This window comes from Neltuma alba, unplaced genomic scaffold, assembly GCF_004799145.2.
Source record: "Neltuma alba isolate B1F8T4 unplaced genomic scaffold, ASM479914v2 tig00008001_pilon, whole genome shotgun sequence".
In the NCBI taxonomy this organism is placed as follows: Eukaryota; Viridiplantae; Streptophyta; class Magnoliopsida; order Fabales; family Fabaceae; genus Neltuma; species Neltuma alba.
Window position 1 is genome coordinate 29,964 of NW_021634923.1, and position 8,407 is coordinate 38,370.

General features: G+C 35.0%; 2 protein-coding genes and 1 long non-coding RNA gene across 4 annotated transcripts; 1 reads left to right on the top strand and 2 right to left on the bottom strand.

The window, feature by feature from the left end:
• Positions 1-2,149: 2,149 nt before the first annotated feature.
• LOC114753578 (uncharacterized) lies at positions 2,150-4,409 on the top strand. Its single transcript, XM_028942266.1, has 2 exons — positions 2,150-2,394; positions 3,871-4,409. Exons 1-2 carry the CDS (start codon positions 2,251-2,253, stop codon positions 4,024-4,026), a joined length of 300 nt encoding a protein of 99 aa, XP_028798099.1. The 5' UTR covers positions 2,150-2,250; the 3' UTR covers positions 4,027-4,409.
• A 1,754-nt stretch (positions 4,410-6,163) lies between these two features.
• LOC114753581 (uncharacterized) lies at positions 6,164-6,578 on the bottom strand. The gene is made up of 2 exons (XR_003741026.1): positions 6,460-6,578; positions 6,164-6,379 (listed from the first exon to the last, which is right to left on the bottom strand). It is a non-coding gene; the product is annotated as an uncharacterized LOC114753581 (long non-coding RNA).
• A 53-nt stretch (positions 6,579-6,631) lies between these two features.
• On the bottom strand, positions 6,632-7,606 carry LOC114753579 (uncharacterized). 2 transcript variants are annotated; one of them, XM_028942268.1, is made up of 3 exons: positions 7,401-7,606; positions 6,867-7,307; positions 6,632-6,833 (listed from the first exon to the last, which is right to left on the bottom strand). In XM_028942268.1, the coding sequence occupies exons 1-2, from the start codon at positions 7,552-7,554 to the stop codon at positions 6,895-6,897; spliced, it is 567 nt and encodes a 188-aa protein (XP_028798101.1). In that variant the 5' UTR covers positions 7,555-7,606; the 3' UTR covers positions 6,632-6,833; positions 6,867-6,894. The 2 variants fall into 2 exon arrangements, with proteins under 2 accessions (XP_028798101.1, XP_028798100.1); XM_028942267.1 differs by having other exon boundaries at positions 6,632-7,307.
• Positions 7,607-8,407: the final 801 nt, after the last annotated feature.

The window sequence follows — 8,407 nt, forward strand, 5'->3', positions numbered from 1 at the left end:
TTCCAACTAATGGTCGGTGATATGGTTACAGTAATAGTTACAAGGCACCATGCTACGCGCAGCACTCTGCACGAGTGTGCGATAATAAAGGCAATGATTTTAAATAATTATCACAAATAAATTGTTATCAAAAACAGAGAAAATTAGGGACAACTGCAAAATTAATTGGCAATTAGTCTATAAGACTACGGATTACACACAAAAAATTCAGTTGCATACAGAAAAAATTAACATTGTACAAAAATATGTATATTAGTAAATATTATTTAGATATAAGGAATTAATTTACGCACAATAACAATGGATTGCACGCCTACAAAGAATATTTTCCTTTTTCTTCCATTTCTCTCTCTTTCTTGTTTTAACTACTAAGGTTGCAATTTAACCGATCTAAATTTCATATTATATAAAATATTTTTTATTGTTATTTTAAGTTATCTTGGCTTAGATTTAGTAATTTGATTTTAGATATATTTTTTAAAAAAATAACATTTTGTTTATAATTTTATAAAAAGGTGGATATAATTTTTGGTCCATTAAATTCATTTTTTTGTTTATCAAGTTTCAAATCATGTGTAGATTTTAATTCCTAAGTTTTAAACTATAAGTTTTAGTCTCTTGATAGATAAAATAATCTAAGTTTTTGTCAATTTATAAGACTAATATTTTAAATAAATAAAATTAAAGAGTTAAAATTTATAGTTTAAAACTTAAATCATGACAAAGAGAGATTTAAATGACTAGAAATTATATTAATTATTTTACAAAATATGATTGCAGTCTTAAAATGGGAGGAGGAGTGACCCCCGCAGCGTAGAAAGCGTGAGTTGGCGCCGCTCTCACGCCCAACTTGGTAACGCGCGTGATTTCCTTTAACTAGTAAATTACTACCTCCGTTCCTTATTATAAGAGACAAATAATCAAATTACGTTGATAAAAAAAACAGTTAAAATTAGTTAAGAACAATTAATGTGTAAAAAATATAATTTTTTTCCAAAAATGCCCTCATTAATAAGGAGAGAGAGCATGAGAGAACAATTAAATTATTGAAAGAAAGAGAAGTGGGAGGGAGAGAGAGTGTGAGTTGAAAACAATAAATATGGGTAAAATAGGAAATCAACACAAAAAAGCAAAGACAACTTTTAAGTGTCTCTTATATATAGGAACATGCCATAAGCATCAAATGTCTCTTATAATAAGGAACGGAGGGAGTATAAGAAAAGTGACATATTTTTCTTAAAACACCATAATCATCTTTCTTAATACCTCTTCTCCCTCTCCTACTTGATTATAGTTGAGAGAGTATCCATATGGGTAATTTAGAGAAAATTAATGATTATGAGAAATGAGTTTTATATTTAAGATAAAAACCAACTCAAGAATTGAGTTCTATATTAAGCATCGGGAGGAGTATAAAAAAAAGCCCTTCTAAAAGAGAAAAAGTGGGGTTCTCCCTTGGTTCTACGCTTCTATCAGAAACCATCGAATTCAAACATTCATGATTCAATTCCTGGCTAGGCGAATACGAATTCATATTATCTCGCATAAAATGGACAATTAAAAAGTTAGATTTTTTTTTGAATAAGAGAATGCATTAAAAAACTACTCCCTCCGTTCCTTATTATAAGAGACACTTGATGCTTATGGCATGTTCCTATATATAAGAGACACTTAAAAGTTGTCTCTAGTTTTTTGTATTGATTTCCTATTTTACCCCTATTTATTTTGTCTCATACTCATACTCTCTCTCCCTCCCACTTCTCTTTCTTTTAATAATTTAATTGTTCTCTCTCCTTATTAATAGGGGTATTGTTGGAAAAAACATTATACTTTTTACACATTAATTGTCATCAACTAATTTTAACTGTTTTTTTTATCAACGTAATTTAGTTATTTGTCTCTTATAATAAGGAACGGAGGGAGTAATTAACTAACTTAACTAATTTCTTTAATCTAATCAAATTAGTTAAATAGATTTTATATTAGGAACCAGAAGAGTATTTTTTATATTTTAAGTGTACTAATCCATCTTTCTCACCAACAAATTTATTAATGTACCTCCGTTTTCAATTTTCAAATTTCATTTTGTCTACCCCATAAGAAAATAAGGTCTTTTTCTTTCTTCCCTTTCATCTTTTGTCTACCGCTGGGCGGGTTCCAGGGAAGTGATTTTTAAAGTGCGGGGTCGGTCGAAGGGGAGCGGTTCGGTGGTGACTAAAAATCGAGGGAGAGGAGTCCTCGACATCAAAAATGTTACAGTTTCCGGCGTATATGACACAGTACCCTTCATCGACAAGGACGATTCCAACGTCGTTCCTTTTACCATCTCAGTGGCCTCAACCTCATAACGAAGAACTCCTCCTCGCTATGGAGGAGTCCGAGTTTGAAGAAAAGGTACTCTGCTCTTAAACCCTGCTTTCCATTACACTTGAATCAAACCGTCCGGGGGATTTGCTCATCGATTTAATTCCATCACTGTTTAATCACACCTGTGCTCTGAAGTTTCTCCAAATTGGGGGTTTGGGGGGTGGGGGACCTCCCTTCGGAATCCCGGAGAATGTTGTTTTCTTTATTATGTGCGTTAATTTAATCCACGAGCACAAACTCCCATTGGCAGTTGATCCATGGTTTATGGTGTGATCGAAAGCAGGTTTTTTTCTGGGTAACAAAGGGGGCGATTGAAATCAGTTTTAACTTGTGATTGATTACTTGTGATCACCCCTCCGTGAACTTGTGATCATTGTTAGTTGGAATATTCATTGTTGCATTGCTATTGATTACTTGTGATCACCCTTCCGTGAACTTGAGTTATGGCTTGAATGAATTCCCACATCGAACATACAAGGCCTTTTTGGCTAAAACAACTATACGGATGATGGAAAAAAAATCTCTCAGACTGAAGAAAAAAATAGACGATGAAATATGAGGATGTCAATGATATTTTTATACAGAATAGTCAGGATTCATTGTTGAGAAAGCTCAAACATGCGAGGAATGTACGAATGAAGTGGAATTTATGAGTGACATGAAATGAGTCAAGTGGAGCTTAACTGTAGGAGTTTGGCTTGATAGGGTTAAAGATACGATATATTGAAATTAGGATTAGAAAATAAGTGATCAAATCAAAGTAATGACAATATTCTATCAGGCCTACCTCACCTAGGTTTTGCCATATGCGTGTCTCCGGAGAACTAGTTTGTAAAGCATGCTTATTGATGTGCTCAACAGCATAAGGTAATAAGGTATCTAGGTTGAAAGCCTCTCGCTGCCATATTTTTAACTTATAAAATTTTGTGAAGATCACAACCCGGGGTTATAAGATAAGAGGATAAACTCCTTTAAAGAAAAGCTATTAGATTCTTCGCGTCAAACTGTTTCCTCTTTTCACATTTGCCATGTTCTTGGACTTATTTACTATTGAATGAATAATTCTGAGCTAAAATAGTTGCTATACGCTTGAACTTATTTATTAATCAATGAAGAATCCATGAGCTAAGACAAGGCACATATAGTCATACTAGATATGAGGCCTATGCATTACACAAAATTAGGGAAATGAGATGTGCGATTGATGGCAGTTGGGAGGGCAATAGGCTTGATCTTCAAATACTTGGGAGGGAATGCATTTTTAAGTTTCTTCCCTCATGATTTTCTTTTGGGGGAGTTATAATCAAATCCCACAGAGATAAATAATTACCAAAAGGTCCCAATAACAACCTTAACAACTTATAATGACAAGTCCTATATTGAGAATAATAACTTCTGGGGCTTGTTTTTCAATTGTTTTCCTTACTTGAGACCTCATTGTAATTCTCTTTTTTCTTTTCCTCTCTGATTCATGCTTGTGATTGTTGGGATGAGTCACTGCAGTGCAACGAAATCAGGAAGACCAATAGCAACTTAATCGTGATAGGGAAAAGCACTACCGATAATGATAAGGAGGAGTTTGATAATGATGCTGATGATGATGATGCGGATAATGGGGAGGAATCTGAGGGTGAAGAATTTGAGCAAGAAACTGGTTGAAGAGCTGCGTATGAACGCCCATTAACTTGTGAGGAGGAATCTTACAATAAGTGCAGATGCCTTGATCAAGTCTACTTGTAGTTGCTCCCCATAAATCCGTAGTTTTCCCTTATTAGATTGATTAATTGATGCCTCGGCTCTAGCAGGGGAGAACGAAGTTCTTATTAAACTGTTGTTCATCCATTCATTTTTCATTTGGCCTTTTCCATCCCAGTCTTCTGTCTTGGCCAATCCCCAAACCAAAAACAATAGAAAATTTGCACTGTAGTGAAGAGGCTCAAGCAGCAGTCAGCACGATTCTAGGCTATTGAACGTTTACTTTCATGAGTGTACCTTGTAAATTTCATTCTGCCGGGTATTAGTTTATTTGTTTTTTATTGTCACCTTCCTCCTGATCTTTTCTTTTCCTTAAACAAGAGCTGCGAATAAGTGTCTTTTATCTGCCAAATTTTATATCCAAAAATTTAATCAATGTGAAAACTGGTAAACCAAGTAGTTATTCAGTTGGTTCAAACCTTCTTCTAAAAAAGAAATTTGTTGTTGGGGTGAGATAACTTCGTTTCAAATTATTGCTTCAAGCTGTAAGTGTCAACCGAACTAAAATCTTTCTCAAGCACCTCTCATATAGGCTTATTTTTTTGGTTTTATTTGTAAATCACTTTTAAAATGTTTTATATAAACCAATAAAAATCTTAAATTTTATTAATTCTTATTTGAATTTTAACAATTTTTTAATTTTATATCTATTTAATATACAATATATTTTATCAGAATAAAATTAACATAATAATAAATAAAATGTATAGTTGTATATTTATGTGAAAATTTTCTCTCTCTATCTTTTATGCAGGATTAAAAATTTTATTCTTTCTCCCTCTTATGAACAAGACCGGAGGAGTAATTAGTTACTAATTTATCCCTAACGATCACATTTATTCAATACTACAAATTTGCTACCCAGCGCGCTAGTGCAACTTCCACTTTCTTCCTGTACTTTCCATTCCTTGTCCCTTGTTCACTGATTCATATTTTCTCCAATGATCCTTTCTTGTAAAAGCGAAACTTGTCACTGTAATTCTCGTTCGCGCAGTGTGATCGTTATGAACAGCGTGAATCACCTAAAGGACCAACTTGCTCTACGACAGTCCCTTCTCCTTCCCTTTGAACGGCTTCTCGTTGTCATTCCAGAGGCCAAGAACAACTGAGGAGTACATTTCCCTCCCCTATTCCCCAGTCCCTGGACAACAATGTTTCTCTTTTGAGGCTCCCCAGGACGTCTATATGTAGTCCACATACTTTGTCCAGTTATTGTGGAAGCCAACTGCTTAACCCTCACGCAGCCTTCCAACAAAGCGTCTTCGCTAAACCAACATACTTGGTCAATATGTTCTGCTAAGCAACTTATTATCATTATTGTCTCTAAAATTTAAAATTCATAAAATTTGACCGCATTTTAATTTGAAAAATGACCAAAAAATTACTGTTGAAATTTAATATGACAAAATAGGCATGCGAATGTATGAAATGACTAATTGGGCATGAGGTATTAATATAAAATTTTGACAATTTGGTAAAAAGGTTAAAGTGTCCCTGATGCGTACTTGGAGTCAATTTCACTACTCCAGTAATGATAACAACAACATTTGTAAAGTGAATTACAATTTTCATAATGAGAGTTACCATCTCGCTATTGTCATTTGCAATTCGTTTCTTTTAAACCCAAATAACATGTATTTGAAACCAATTTCATTATCCCGATAATGATAATGACAATATTTTTAATGTAAATTACAACTTTTGTATTGAGACTTACCACCTGTTCATGACTTCAAAGAGGTTCAGGGTTTAGTCTTCCTACTGAATTATCAAAATTTCAGATTGATACCTCATGCCCATTTCATCATTTCATATATTCACATGTCCATTTTATCATTTTAAATTTCAACAATCATTTTTTTAAGTCATTTTCCCTTTTAATTTTGATTAGTAAAATTTAAAACTATTGGTTTCACTCATTTTGATTTTGATCCTTGTTGTAAAGACTAAAATTTTTTAGGCAAATCAAAATGAAATAGAAAACCAAAATCAATAGTTTCAAGTTTCAACAACCACACCAAAAAAGATCAAATTTCACAAATTAAGAACAATGTTCACCATTTTTTTCCTTTCCTCCATTAGTATCTTGCATCGATTTTTCATTATTTGCAAATTGCTCCTAGTCAATGTTTAGCTCTTTCTTGCGTTTCGTAAATTTATGCCGTGCGAATTAAAGATTAGTTTATCATGATGAGGAGGATTAGTTGCCTTCTAGCACCAAGCAGCCAGGGTCGAAGAGGACCTGCAGACTTGAAAGCTACACAACCGAAGGGAAGATCAGCATCGTTATACAAATCAACAAAAATAATTTGACCAAAAATGATGGAAGAAACTCACCAGTGAAATAAACTCACCCCACATCATTTGACACTTGAACGCCCGCGTGCAGAGCAACCACAGACACGCAAAATTCATTCTAGACTGGAATCATGTTTGTGAATGAGAAACTCATAATGTAAGGAACGGCGATCAAATCCTACTTGTTCAAAGAGCGTGGACAATCCGCTACCAGGACCAACAAATCAAGCTCCATTCAATACCAGAAAACCTCAACCAGATGAAAATGGGCAAAGTCCAAAAAAAGATAGTCCTAGTTCACAACGCACTCATCTCTCTATTTTTTCAAGCTCTTGAGAAATTTAGTATTCTGTTCTCTATATCTAGTGTTCATCGTCATCATCGAATCAACGTTCCCATAAGCAGGGGTCCAACTTTTTACTCTTCGTCCCCGACTTTCGGTCCAACTTTTTCCTCTTCTTGTCTTCTATGAGCTCAGTGACAGTAATTGCCGCAGTAGGAACCACCGTATGAAAACCTAGGGCTCCCGCTACGGACACCGATTGGATATCCAACCGGCGGTGCGCAGTTGTGACAGATAAAGCGATAGGCCAGCGAATAAGGCAAGGACTCGATGGAGTTGTGGAGAGATCTGGACGGAGATTGATTCGCGCTAGAAGAAGAAGACGAAGGAGGAGATATTTTCTTGAGTGATTTCGGCGGCGAAAGAATGGCTCTGATCTTCAGCGGATGAGCCAACGACGACGAAGCTCGATCATACTCCTCAATTATATGGGCCAGATCTTCATCGTTGGTAATCGAAATCAACGTCTCCAAGTCTCCGTTGGGCAATGGACACCTCAACGTCACTGACGAACCAGACAATTCTTCAAGCTTGGCCATCAGCTCTGCAGATGACCATAAATTCGCTATTAGATGAGTAAATGAAGAACAGAAGGAGCAGACAGATAACGAAGGTGAGAGGAAGCTAAGGAGCAAACCTGAAAAAGCAATAGAGGGATCGACGGCGAGGACTCTCGTGTGGCCGCCGACGTAGCGGAGCTTGCCATCTGTGGCCCGAGGAAGAATTCTGCCGCCATAGCTACAGAGGAACTTGATTGTGGATCGTTCTTGATTTCTGGTTTTGAACTCCATGATTCGAGAGCAACGAAAGAAGGTTCTAGGCTCCTCCTCTGCGAAGGCCGAGCCGGAAGTTTACAGCTCTTCTATTCAGGCTTGGAGCTTTAAACCTGTTGTACGAGTTTTGGTGGATACTTATAGGCCCGGGTAACGGGCACTGACGTTAAGGGAGACCCACACGCAGATATGAACGAGTTAATCTCAGCCGGAATCCTATATATTGATTAGCAAAGTGTGTGTATTAATATAATAACTCATAATTTGCGAATTAATTTATTTGTTTAAATATAATCTTATCTGACGGCCAAATAATAATCAAACTGACGTCGTTTGCATCTATTGAGGCGTCATGCTAGGTAATACTTTAAACCCACGAGTCACGACTCACCAGGCACGCCAACTCGTTCGCCGTTTTCTTTAAAACTTAAAAAGCCGCATTCAACTGTACTTTTATTTCCGGTTCGTGTTCTGCGTGGGTTCAACGTTTTCCAAATTCTTATTTCTAATCGTAATTCGGCAGTCTGAATCAGAAATAATATCTGTAGTTATTAATATAAAAATTAGTTAACTGATTTGAGTAGATTTAGAAGATTATTTAAGTTATTTATTTATAATAAATATATATTATTTTTTCTAAAATATCCTTAGTAATTATGTATATTAACTAGAGTTATAATTTAATAAAATATTTAACATATGTAATTACTATAAAAATTATTTAATAAAAAATAAAAAAATATAAAAGACAAAATGATTAGAATCTTATATTTATGATCAAATTAAATATTAAGTTAATCCTTATATTAAGTTGCAGAGTTATTACAGCGAGTTTGAAAATCTTTAGGCTGCCTTTCTCCTTGTTCCAACT